Raw genomic sequence first — 13,349 nt, 5'->3', positions numbered from 1 at the left:
CACACACACACACACCTCCTGACCTCCCACAACTCCCTTTTTCAACCATCACTGCTAGATATAGGAGAGAAAAAAATTGGAATCACCAAAGATCAAGAATTAGACATCCAAGTCAATGATCTGTAGGAAGGGTCTCGTTTCCCTCTCCCTGCTCAGTTCCTCCTTTACAGTCCCACAGATCCAGAGATAACTGGCAATCAGACACAGAGGCACAAAACTGGAATCAACACTTCCTCTCCCACCTCTGGAGGTGGAGGCCCCCAGGGGTCAGCTCCTCCCTACAGGATTTACCACTGAAACTTGTTTTTTTTTAAACTAAAAGAAGAGGTTTCTTTGACTTGCTTTCCATTTGAAGAGAATTTTAAATGTAAATGTCAATTAAAACATACCAACACTGAAGTCCAAGTTTATAAGACTAAGTGAATGATTTAATTGAAATTCTACCTTTCTTGGGTATAAGGACATAGATAGGGAATAGGGACAGGACTTGTGATTTCACCAACATATAGAATTCCCTCCACCACCAATACAGACTGCTCCTTGGCAAGTCAGAATCTCAGAAATCTGCCCATAGCACTGAAAGATTAAATGACTTGCCCAGAGTCACAAAGTCAGTATGTGTCAGAGGCAGGTCTTGAATCCAGATCTTGCTGACTCCAAGGACAGTGTCATTTCAATTTAACAAGCTATCTCACAGGCTAGTTCTAATTGCTCTCATTCATAGCAGAAAGATCTACTGACTCAGTATCAAGGATTACAGACCACACTTTTGGAAAGGAATCAATGACATACCAATCCAAAAGCACCTAGCTTTTCCCCAATAGAACAGGGAGCTCACTATCTGGAATTTAGGAATGGTTATAAAAGGAGCCAGTTGTGGAATAAGAAACTAAAATTCTTCATTTGTGTATAGAAGTACATTGTCATCTATTCCAAAATATAGACATCAAATCTATTATTTCATATTGTGCTTTATACAAAAATGAATATGAATGTGGGCTCAAACAGTGGAAAGACAGGGACAAAAGGGTATAAAATATTGGAAACAGTGCAGGTAAACATAAACTGGGCACTAAAATCTAGTAATGTAGGTGGAGAAGCTCCTCCTAGTCATATCATAAGGATGTAATGATTGTTGAGTTTATAAATATCAAGGGAGTAATCTGAATCCACACCAATATGGAAAACAAATGGAATAATGTGTATGGCATGTCAAACCAAGACACCAGCACTAATATAAATATTTAAGAAAGAGAGCTATACTACTCTGAAGTCAGAGATTTCAAAGATGCAACTAAGAATATGCGGAAGATGTCTGTGCATTAGGAATGTCTTGAAATCTAGTGGTTACTAGTAAGTGATCCAAGAGAGAAGTTATAAGAAATGCTATGTTAATAAACAGGATAATAATAGAGAGGCAGTGTAGTCAGCACTTTGATCCTGACCAAAGTTCTTAAACCTAAGCACTCTAGCTAAGTCTCAAAAACAGTAAGTTCAAGGGAAGGTCACTTTACCGTGTTTGCCTCAGTTTCCTCATCCGTGGATGAGCTGGAGAAGGAAGTGGCAAATCCCTCCAGGATCTTTGCAGAGAAAACTTCAAATGGGGTCAAGAAGCTTTGACTCGGGTGACAGAACTGAAGCAAAGTTCCACTCTAATGCTTCTAGTAAATTTGGGGAGATGTTGACAGTACTGCACACGCCTAATGGAATGGCAGAGCATCGAGGAAATAGCTACCTGAGGCCAAGCTGAACCCCAGGTTTCCTAACACTGGGCCAGGAGGGTCTGAGCCCAGCTGGGGCTGAAAAGGTGGGCGGGTGGGGACATTGTGGACAGGTCTAGCAGAGAGCCGAGTGACCCCAGGATGTACTGAGAGGGGCCAATGCTAGAGACACAGGGGCAGTGCCCAGAGAAGCTGTGAAGAGTGAGCCCAACCTACTCCCTTTCCTAGGATGTAAACGTGGACGGGGCCGCTTTCGAGATCGTCTCCGTGCGGCTCCAACTAAAAAGCTGCTCATTTCCCAGAGGAAGAAACTGAGATTCACGGAGGGGAGGTAACCGGCCCAGTGTCCGGGGCTCACTAATTTGGGGGCTGAAGGAGCAGTACAGATCATTCGCTCTATATTCCCATTTTATGAGGCCCCAGGAAGGGGGAGCAACTTGCCCAGGGTCACCCAAGTCTTCTCCAGACGACAGAGCCGGGACTCCCACACTGTTTTTCGGACGCCTGGTCAGACTCGGGTTCAGAACCCTGGCTGTGCAACCACGGGCAAAGCATCTATTTCCCCATCGGTAAAATGGGGGCAGTAGCCCTGGTACGGCGGGAGCCCGCGAGGTCGCCGGGCGGTGGGAGCGGTGGGGGGCCGAACCCTCGGCCGCCAGGCTGCCAGAGGCCGGGGGAGGGGGGGGGAGGATTGTAGGGGGCAGGACGCCGGCCTCGGGGACCCAGACCTCGGGGGTCGGGCCGGGCTTGGCGCGGCAGCCGCGCGTTCGTCGCTCCCCGGCCTCTCCCGGCCGGCCAAGGCGAGCCGGACCGGGTGTGGGGTCCCCAAGCGGCCCCAGCCCCGGCTCCCCCTTCCCTGGAGGTCACCCACCCTCCCTCTCGGCACTTCCGGTTCCGCAGGGGCCGGTGTCCCCGGTACTTACCCCGTGCGCTGTGCCCGCCGCCGCCGCCGCCCCCCGGCAGTGCCACCCGCCTGCCTGCCCGTCAGCCAGCTAGTCCGTACGTCCGTCCGTCCGCCCGGGCTGTGAGAGGTAGCGCGCGGCCCCCGCACGCTCCACGCCCGCCCCGCTCCGCGCGGCCCCCGCTCCACGCGCGCTCCCGAGCCCGGCGACGCTCCTTCTCGGCAGCAGGCGCGCGGCCGTTGGCCCTCAAAGGCCGGTCTCGAGCACCCCCCGCGTTCCCATTGGCCACCCGAGCCCCGGCGCGCGCTGGGCCTCGCGCGGGGCACGTTTCGCCCATTCATACGGCTCGCACCGCCCGCCTGCCCGCCCACTTTCCCATTCACCTACCGCCCTCCTCTCTCCCCCGCCCACCTCGTTCTCAGGAGCGCGCGCGCACGCAGAGTCCTCTCCCTTCCTCCCATCCCGCCCCCAGTGGCCTAGGTTCACTCGTTTCCTGATTGGCTGCCAGGGCACAGCGCCGTACACGCACGAGACGGCGAGGTTGCGCGCGCAAGACCACGGGGTTCAGCAACCGATCGGGAAGAGGCTAGGCATACTGCGCAGGTGTTCGGAAAAAGGGAAGTAAGGAGGTGAACGTTCCCATGTTTTCCATCTTTCCTTTTACTACTCCTGTATCCAGTCCCAAAGGCTCATCAGTCTGAAAACATCCATTTGCTATGTACGTAGCTCTCTTAAAGCCCTAGTGCTGAAGCCGGGCACGAAGACTGTCTAGATTCGCCCGAGGCCAATCCCTAGGCTGAATGGTACAGCCCAGACGAGCGTCTAACCTGACCACTCACGAGGAGGACCCGCCCCCTTCCTGCTTCAGTCCCTTCCGTCATTGGCCCTCCCCGGGGAAACTGAAGAGTCTCTTTTGTTGGAGGAACTTTATTTAAAACAATCAGAACCCCAATTTATAGGACATCTAATGTGCCTGGTGGCAGAAACCAGCTTCTTATGAGGGTCTCCGCGGGCTCCACCTTCTCCGCTCTGGGCCGGGGCGAGTGAGCTACCTACCTGGAAGGGGAGGGAAAAGGAGCTTCGGATGACATGGGAGGGCGGGGCAGCAAGGGCAGGATGCCAGGGAGAGGCGGAGAAGGGCCCGAGCTTCCCCAGAAGTCCCGGTAGACTCACAGGTTTCTTAAGATGAAGGGGCCCCAGGGGGTAGAGCGGAGAACTCCCCGGGCAGCTTTTAAAAGAGAATGAACAGCCCCCTATGTAGCCCGGACGCCTCAAAGGGCAGGCCTTTCTGGAGGTTGGGGATTCCACTGGCAGGGATTTCTCAACTCTAATGCACTCATCATATAATAATACACCAGAGTCGGTGGCAGTTAAGTGGGCTAGTGTCCGAGCACTACTGGCCTTGGAGTCTGGATCTCCCCTCTGACCAGCAGTGTGACCTCGAATCTCTACTCTCACTTTATTCATCTGAAAAACGGTGCTAGTTATAGCAAATGCACTCTTTACAAGCCTTTTCTAAGAATCAAATGAAATGGGCTAGAGCGCTTTGCAAACTCTAAGCTTACATAGATGGGAGTTATTGGTGTAGTAATCTCGAGTGCTTTTGTTCCCAACTGACCTCGTTGCCGGCAGGGACTATGCCCTTCTGAACTTGGCTATGTCCCTCATACAGCAGACACTTAAAATATGTTCTTATACTCTATAGACAAGCAAGTGCCACTCATCCCTCTAGCCTCTTTGCTACTTACTCATCTCTGATTACAACAGAAGGCAAATGTGCTCACCCCTATTCAACTGGGGAAGCCATTCCCTTCTTTTGAAAGAGAGACAAACTACATATTATGTGTTCAGTAATATGAAAGCCCTTAGGCATATCAGTTTCCTCATTCTTTTCAACTACAAATTTGTAGTTTTAATTAGTCACTGGTTCTTAGTAATAGTTTAGCATTAGGTAGCATGACCACAGAACAGGGGATTAAGAGCTCTGGGACTTAGTTTCCTTTTTGCATTTAAACTGTATGGCTTAAGATTGCCAGCCAAAAGCCTTCAAGAACCTCTTTATGCTTATTTCAAATAATTCAAAAGAACTCTATTTCCACCACTCATCAATATCTTGTGAGGAAAAATCAAATCCACTAAGCTTCATAGAAAAGAAATAAAGTATCTAAGAAATACAGGACATTATTGTTATTCCCATTTGTAATGTGCTAAAGAGTGTTTTGGAAGGTTTCCTGAGGATCCATGTCAATTTCGGCTCTCAGATTTTTTTTTTAATATTTTCTGTGCCTTCAAGAATTAGCTGTTCACTTCCCTCCTCTCCTTTAAAAAATTCTTTTAAAAAAGGGGCAGCTAGGTAGCTCAGTGGACAGAGTCAGGCTTGGTGATAGGAGATCCTAGGTTCAAATGTGACCTCAGACACTTCTACCTATGACCCTGAACAAGTCACTTAACCCCTTTGCCTAACCCTTACCACCTTATATTTACTTAGTATTGATTCCAAGAAAGGTAGAGATTAAAAAAAAAAAAAAAAGCATGGGCAGGAGTATGGAAAGAGGGAGAGATGCATTCAGAATAGGAGTGACCTATAAACAAAATGTATCAATAACATATATTCTTAAATTCCATATTTTCTTAACTCATCCTCTTAACTTTTCACTCTTTCAGACAAGGTATCCAGAGTCTGCCAATACTGACACCCTTTGGCCAAATTAAAAAATTACTCCACCATTCCCAACCTGGAATGAAGCACTTCCTGAGGACACTGCACTCTAGGATAGAATGTAAGTCCCGAGCAGGATGGCCATTACCCTAAAGTTTTATAGGGGGCCTGAAGTTCCAGAGCCTCCACAGATTAGAAAGGGAATAACTAAGTTAATGATTAAAATTGCTATGGGAAAAGAAATCCTCTTTAGCCAATATTTATTGAGCACCTGTTATATAGCTAGCACTGAATAGTTTACTCACAATATTTAGTGTTTAACCTATAAATGTCCAGCAGCCTCTAAGGGGTACATTGCACAAATGTTATAACATACATATCTAGTGATAAATCTAGGCTTCAGGTTTCACATGTTCACATAAGCAATCCACTGATCCTTGAACTAAGTACTGACTTTGTTATGAGGGCAAAGAATAATGCTACAGAAACTATTTTCTAGTTCTTCAAAGTGCATTATCTTGTAGCCACATATGGCAAGGTACTAGGCCCCTTTCAGAGCTTAGGAGTAGGGAACTGTACAGAGATGATCAAGGTGTGCCTATGGATATCTGGGGTCTGAGGGAAGGAAGAGTATCACTCAATGACTCGTCTAGTGAATGATGTCGTCCTACCTAGGAACGAAGCTGTCTTTCCAAGAGGAATGGGCTGTATGGCTCTTAGCCACATTAAGGCTTAAATTACCTTGAAGTTGGAAGCAAGGATTGGCTCCAAGTATCAAGATAGGCAACAGGGGAGATAGTTTGTTTACTCTCCTCTGCAGCTCTCCCTTGAAGATGATGGGCACATCTGACACTTTGCCCCCACATTTATTGCCTGCCTCTTGAATTGTCCTCGGTAAGGCTGGTGTCGACAGCAGATTCAGCGCCTGGCCAAGTGCAAAGGAAAAGAGAACCAACACAATAAACTCACCAACCAGACTCCAAGGGGATCTATAGGTCCAAAGCTAAGAGCTTCTGTGCCCAGAAGGCAGAGAATCTGGTGTCTCTTGCAGGACCTTCCCAAATGTCTCTTGGTATTAGTTCTGAGCTGTTACAATCTTAACCAACTAGACACATACCCTCTTTATTTTTGCCCCTCTCCCAAACATTTAAGAATCAATCACACACTCTTGGGCGAAGAGCTGCAAAAATATTTATTAAAACTAGAAAAATCTTTTTTAAAAGTCTGAACTCTCCTGAAAGATGTCCTTCAATTTGTACTCCCACCATGGACAAAGAGAAAAGGATAGTGTGTGAAATATAAGTTAAGGATAAAAAGCCAAAAGGAAGAACATAATTGGACTGCCTAGTAACAGTGAAATAGGGAAAGTGTTTCCCAGGGTCTTTGAAAATCCCAGTTGGCATCCCAGATCTACTCTGAGGCCAAGTCCCCTGTCATGAACTGAGAGGAAAATGCAATTTCAAAGGGTCAGGTTACCATTAGTTCTCAAAGGTGGCCTATCTGTTTCCCACTAAACCAGTTTTACCCAGGAGTTTCTGGCCACAAGAGCTTCCAACCACCTGAGCCCTCCCCCCTGGATGTATGTGGAGGGTCCCTCTGACACATGCAGAAATCCCTACTTGAGATCCATGAAGCGGATGTCCATGATGAGGAGGAAGTTCTTAGGTAGTGGGCGAGGGGCTGGAGAGAGCACAGTAAAGACCTGGTGCTCCAGGTCCACACTAGTCACCACAATGAAGCCAGCCACACTAGTCTCAGAGATGTTCTCCTCAGTGCCCTCAGCTGTGCTGACACTCAAGAGGTGGTGCACCATATCTCGCCCTGGGGTGACTGGTACCAGTTTCAGCTGATTGTCCTCCTGTGACATTCCCAAAGGAAGACATGAGTCTGGGATGGTGGGTGCCCCCACCTTGTAGATTTTCACATCAGAGAACTTGACATTGAAGGCATGGGGATAGAAGCAGCCTCGGAAGCCATAGAAATATTCTCGGATGCGCTCGTCCCTATACTCCCGACGGAAGTCCTTTGAACGTTCAACCACTCCTCCTGACTTAGGGAGTAGAACAGTGCGCACAAAATGAGGCAAGTCCCGCTTTAGCTCATTGTACAGTCGTTCCTGGTCCAGTACTACCACCACATCCACCTCAAAAGCAGAAGCAGCATGCACCAGAGCCTGGTAGCCAGAGCCCTTGACCCACCCACAGGTGTTAATGACACAGCCACTGACAGAGGCTCGTCGGTTCACCTCACACCGTTGATTGAAGACATCGGCAAGTCGAGATGTGATCTACAGAAGGAAGGATCACAGTGAGAAGATGACCAGGTAGTCAAACCTATAACTGTTTTGTCCCAGTTCTGCTGTAATTTTCCATCTGATTTTCAGCACTGCTCACTTATTTTCAATCAGTCCCCTAAGCAGATCATCAGATTTGCAGATGTAAAGGGCCTTAAAGGTCATTTGACTTTTTTGTTTTCTTTTCAAGGAAACTGAGGCCTACTAAACTACCCATGTACTTAATACTTTATACAAGTATACATAGCAGACCTAGAATTCAAACCTAATTTCCCTTATTTGAAATCTAATGTTCTTACCACTTTTCATTTAAGGCTTAGGATCCAAGATTTTATTGGTGTGGGAATACTGCCTTTACTGACAAGTTCTTAACAACTCCAGGACTTAAGAAAGACCAAAAAAATTCAATACCTCTGAAAAACCTTACTAATCCCCTCTCTGAACTTGGCTTAGGCTGGTTCTCAAATAAAAGACATAGAGCCCATCCTTTCCCTCCTACCTTTCTTCCCCGAGCCCACATTTGCCAGCTTTCTAGTTTGGTAAGAATATGCCAGGAGCATTCAAAAAGCCAGGTGATAATATGGAATCAGAGGATGATCTTTATGGAAACATTATAAGAATTATCAAAAACTGACTACTAATTTCTTTGTAGTAAGTTTGGGCTAAATATTACACAAATATGGTTGGAAATCAAGGTAATTTTTTAATTATTCTCTGGTTCTCCCACTCCAAAGAATTAACTGCTTACCTGTGAAATAAACTTTATCACCCAATAAAAAATATGCTTACCAAAACTCTCAGCACAACTCAGAAGTCTGTGTATATATGTGTATATGGATATGCATAAGTCTGTGTGTTGAGTATGGAGATAATATAACAAGCCATATAGCTTATATAAAGCATAGCAACAACAGAAAGTGACCAGAAGCAAATGGAATATCAGATTTTAACCAGCCTAAAAGCATCCCCACCGTTTCCATCAGCCCTTTCCTCTATTCCAACTTAGTTCTTACCTTATTATAAAGCTTGATGTTGGTACCAGGTGTTGTAGAACCAAAATGATAGACTAATGGGGCCTGGATAGAGAAACCTTCCTCTACATCAGCAGGTCGCTCGATGTAAAGGGCTCCCATAGTTCCAGGAATGGACACTGAGCCTTGGCCGACATCTAGCTCCACATAGGTGGGTCGCCGGCCTAGTCGCACAGCATAATTCAGTAATAGACGGCACACTGTGGACTTGCCTACATCTGTAGGGCCGACTACCATCACTCGGGGACCTCGCTCTTCCTCACGCTCTGCTTGCCGCCTCATTTGTTCCAGGGCTGTGTGAGTGTTAAGATAAAGGAGCATGGGGGTGTCCTTGGAGACATAAGCCACCTCGGTGCGCCCACTCAGCTGAAGAGAACAGCCATGCCAAGTAAAGACAGCCACTTTGGCACCTGCATCAAAAGTGAACTTTTTGTTTCGAGTCAGTTCTGTACCAAAGATCTCAGCCATGCCAGCCAATAGTTCCAGCTGGGCTGACTGGGAGGCTTCCACCTCAAAACGCAGTTCTGTCTCTCGTTCTAACTCGAACTTAGCCAGGGGCTTCTTTTCATCATTGGATTCCTCTGCCATCTTCTCTTCTGTGTGTGCACTGTCTCTGAAGCACACAGGTTAAAGATTAGAGGACATGGGGAAAGTGAGTCATTTATTTTTCCAAAAAGCATTTATTAAACACTTATTGCATGCAAACCATTGTCCTGTGGGAGATATAAATTTTACTTAAGAAATGGTTCCCTGCCCTCTTAAAACTCAGACTAATACAGGGAGTCACAAGCACAGATAAATTGTAATATGTAATCTTTCATATTTTTATTATAAAGTTGCCAAACAAGGTTCTGTGGGATCCAAAGTTGAATGTCATTACCAAGAGCAGCAATTAGGAGTGGTATTTTTTAGAGAAAGTGGCATTTGATTTGTTTTTTAAAGGTGAATTAAGAATTCATCAAGCCAAGAGAGAAGAATGTGAGTAAAGACTCAGCAGCAGGGAAGTTATGGACATCAAGCCTTCTTCCTTGAAACCAATACTTGGTACAAGGTAAGAGTTTTTTAAACAGACGAACAGGATAGTTTCAAAGGAAAGGCCACAGAACTAGAAATAGTAAGAATGAATAAGAATCTCAGAGACTGAACTCTATTTTACAGATAAGGAAACATCCTTATATTTATTTTATGGATAAGGAGCGAGGCTCAAAGTGTACCATATGACTAGAGCAAGAGGTATCAAAACAAACCCTGGGTAGTGCCTGAATGAAATTAAAATATAATTGGATGGATTGAGAGCCAGGCCTAGAGACAGGAGGTCCTAGGTTCAAATCCGGCCTCAGACACTTCCCAGCTGTGTGACCCTGGGCAAGTCACTTGACCCCCGTTGCCTACCCTTACCAATCTTCCACCTATAAGTCAATACACAGAAGTCAAGGGTTTAAAATTTTAAAAAAATATATATAATTGGAAACACTTACCAAAATAAATAAAAATACAAGAGAGTGAGGATCATGCTAACTTCCTTAAGTACAGTATAGTGAGCCCAGTTTCTATGAGTTTGACACAGTGGGGTAGAACATAGCAGGCAAGGAATGGAATAAGAGGAGACAAAACTGGACAGGCAAAGTGAAGGGAGATTAAAGAGGGCCTTTCATGTCAGGCAAAACAGATTAAGCTTGACTCAAAATGAATGAAGATTTGAGTGCCTATTATGTGTGGACCACAAATTTTAAAAGGACTTAGGAAGCTAGGTGTCAGAAAGATCTCAGTTCAAATTTTGACTCAGATACTTAATGTGAGACCCTGGGCAAGTCACTTAATCTCTTCCAGCCTAGGTATTTCCTCCATCAGAAAAATGGAAATAATAACAGCATCTACTTCATAATTTTGTAGTGAAGGTTCAATCATATATGTAAAATACTTTAAGTGCTATATAAATACTAGCTATTGTTATTAAAGTAGGAGATAAGGATGGACACAAAGACCAGGAATAGTAAGATACATGCAAAGGAGAGGTTGGAAAGTTTTTATCTCTAGATCTAAATATTTAGTATGATCCTAAATGTCCCAAAAGAGCACTAGATCTGGAATTGGGAAGACCTGAATTCAAGTTTTGTCTCTGACACTTATGAGCTGTAGGAACCTGGGCAAGTCATGTAAATTTTCTCTGCAACTCAAGTTTCCTCATCTGTAAAATGTAAATAACATCTATCCTAATAACCTTCCATGTCTGTTAGTCCTAAGTGACCATACAGATTTTGGTGGTGGTGGTAGTTGTTATCTCTTTTTCATCCAAACCCTACCTTACAGTATACTTCTTAATGTACCTGTCTTATTTCCCTTATAGAATGTAAGCTCAAGGATGGTGATGACATAATTCTCTGTATCTGCCAAGACTAAATGGACTAGGGGCAGCTAAGTAGCCCAGTGGATAGAATGCCAGGCCTGGAGTCAGGAGGGCATGGATTCAAATCTGGCCACAGACACTTCCTAGCTGTGTGACCCTGATCAAATCACTTAACCCTAATTGTCTAGCCCTTTCAGCTCTTCTGCCTTGGAACCAATACTTAGTATTGATTCTAAGAAGGTAAGACCTTTTTAAAAAAGAATAAACGGATGGTTTTAAAGAAAAGGTCACAAAACTGAAAACAGTGAGAACAAAGAGAAATCTTAAAAGAGATCAAACCCTCTTATAAGGAAATATTCTTATTTCCACTTTATGGATGAGGAAGTATCCTTATATCAAAGCAACAAGGGATCTTATAGATGATTAATAGTCCAATGTTTTATTTTACAGATGTCAAGTAAGGCTATTATATAGCTAGTTTCTGGGGCAGAAATTGAACTCAGGTCTTTGTGACTCCAAGTCAGGCACCCTATTCATACAATTCAGATCCAAAGAGTTCTTTAATTCCAAACCCAGTGGATTTTTTTCCTCATCACACCTATTTTGTTGCCATGAATGTGCAAATAACATTAATAAATTTTCACTACTCGACTGTTAAATAATCTCCAGAGATCAATGAAAAAATATCTTATTGTATTCTTGGAAGAAGCACTCAGGAGGCACAAAAGTAGATGTTGGTTAAATTTCAAAAAATGTGGTTGACTTAAAACTTTTATTTCCCAGGTGACTTCTAGATCCAAACATTTTTTGGACAGGCACTTTCTCCCACAGTGAGTTGCCAGGGGGCTTAGAATAAACAAGCTTTGTGTTCAAATCCAGATGATGACACTTTCTGTCTTGGAACTAGTATTGATTCTATGACAGAATGTAAGGGTTTAAAAAAAAAGAAACTTGCTAACTGTATAACCATGAGCAGTTACCTTAACCTTTCCAAGCTTCCATCTCTTCACTAATAAAATAGAAATAAGAGTTAACAAATAGGCATTTATAAAGCACATACTTTGTGCTAAGCACCGTGTTAAGCTTAGGAATACAAAGCTAAAACAGGCTTTGTTCTCTGGGAACTTACAATATAATGGGGGAGACATGTGGAACAACTATGTACAAATGAGATATAAAGTCTAGTCTTCCGTTTTTCAGCTTGGAAACCTTGAGCAAGTCACCTCAGCTACCAAGATCTCAACTTCATCGTCTGTAATGTGAGGATTGGGCTAGAAGATGAATCTCCCTCTCCTAGCTCTCAATCAGTGAGATTATGGTAGCCTGGCCAAAACACACCCCACCCCTGATGCTATTCAGAACAGAAAGTTGACAATAGAACTAATTTGTCCTCATGCTAACAGTTCACGTGGTGTAGTAGAAAATGTCCTGGAATGTGAAGTCAGAGAACCCCAGTTTCTTTCCTGGGGTTCTTTTTTTCCGGCCATTCTTATTACCTGTGGGACCTTAGGCAAAACTTTAAAACTTCTCGGCCTCAGTTCCTCATCTTCGCGGGGAATAGCCTGGCCAAGATGCCTCCTAAGTTCAGTGCCCTTCCTGGGACCTGTTTCATCTATCAAAGTGAAGGGATGGGCTAGAGCGGCCTTTTAAGACGATCTTGATTTGAATTTGCCGCCCGCCCCCGCAGATTCCCCGCACAACCAGAGGGCTGGAGTCACGTGACAAAGACGGTGGTCACGTGAGGGAGCCGGTCTCGAGGAGAGCCCCTCCTCCCAAGGAGTTCCTCAAAAGAAGCTACGAAGGCCCTTCCCGTCGGTTCCCCCTACCCCACCCCCCGGTCAGTAAGCGAGCCTCCCTACCATCTCAGTTCTCACCTAAGCCGGGGGGAAAATTCATGTCGCTACCCCTCACCCCCCAGGAGCATCCCATCTCGGTTCAGGGAAAAGACACTTACCAGGAGCCGCGCCGGAAGCCAGAACTTTCGCAGCCCTTCCGCGGGGAAGAGGAAGCTGGATGAGGCCGAGAACCTGGAGTGTCTGGGAGTGCGCGCGAAGCCTCCTGGGAAATGAGGTTCCTCGCCGAGGCCACTCTGCGTCGCGCGGAGCATTCCGGGAGTTGTAGTCTATCCGGTTGTTTGGCCGTGACGGCGCGAGGCTGGAGTGGGATGGGGGCGGGAGCAGGTAGGCCGAGAGGGAAGAGGCCGCTCTAATTGTTTTTCCCTCCGAGCGACCGTTGCCGAGGAATAGAGTGGAGCACGTGGTGAGGGGCGGGGCCGAACCCTCCTCTCCTGATTGGCCGCAGAAAACATCAACCGCCAGCTGTTGCTGGGCCTCCTGTATCCCCTACCACCACCACCTGCCCCAGGTTTAACAGCACCCAGAGGAGCGAACCCCCAC

General features: G+C 45.7%; 1 protein-coding gene across 2 annotated transcripts; it reads right to left on the bottom strand.

Moving 5' to 3' along the window:
- Positions 1 to 5,863: 5,863 nt before the first annotated feature.
- CLP1 (cleavage factor polyribonucleotide kinase subunit 1) lies at positions 5,864 to 12,925 on the bottom strand. Of its 2 annotated transcripts, XM_044680596.1 has the most exons (4): positions 12,908 to 12,925; positions 8,589 to 9,219; positions 6,902 to 7,569; positions 5,864 to 6,207 (listed from the first exon to the last, which is right to left on the bottom strand). In XM_044680596.1, exons 2-4 carry the CDS (start codon positions 9,192 to 9,194, stop codon positions 6,201 to 6,203), a joined length of 1,281 nt encoding a protein of 426 aa, XP_044536531.1. In that variant the 5' UTR covers positions 9,195 to 9,219; positions 12,908 to 12,925; the 3' UTR covers positions 5,864 to 6,200. The 2 variants fall into 2 exon arrangements, with proteins under 2 accessions (XP_044536531.1, XP_044536532.1); XM_044680597.1 differs by lacking the exon at positions 5,864 to 6,207 and having other exon boundaries at positions 6,451 to 7,569.
- Between the last annotated feature and the right edge of the window lie 424 nt (positions 12,926 to 13,349).

The sequence above is a fragment of the Gracilinanus agilis genome, chromosome 6 (genome assembly GCF_016433145.1).
Source record: "Gracilinanus agilis isolate LMUSP501 chromosome 6, AgileGrace, whole genome shotgun sequence".
Lineage (NCBI taxonomy): Eukaryota > Metazoa > Chordata > Mammalia > Didelphimorphia > Didelphidae > Gracilinanus > Gracilinanus agilis.
This window is presented reverse-complemented; position numbering and strand designations above follow the sequence as displayed.

Excerpts from the sequence above, each read along its gene's own strand:
- CLP1 (XM_044680596.1), bottom strand. The coding sequence starts at position 9,194 with ATGGCAGAGGAATCCAATGATGAAAAGAAGCCCCTGGCTAAGTTCGAG. Across the intron at positions 7,570-8,588 it reads ACATCAAGCTTTATAATAAG|ATCACATCTCGACTTGCCGA; the intron begins GTAAGAACTAAG and ends TTCCTTCTGTAG.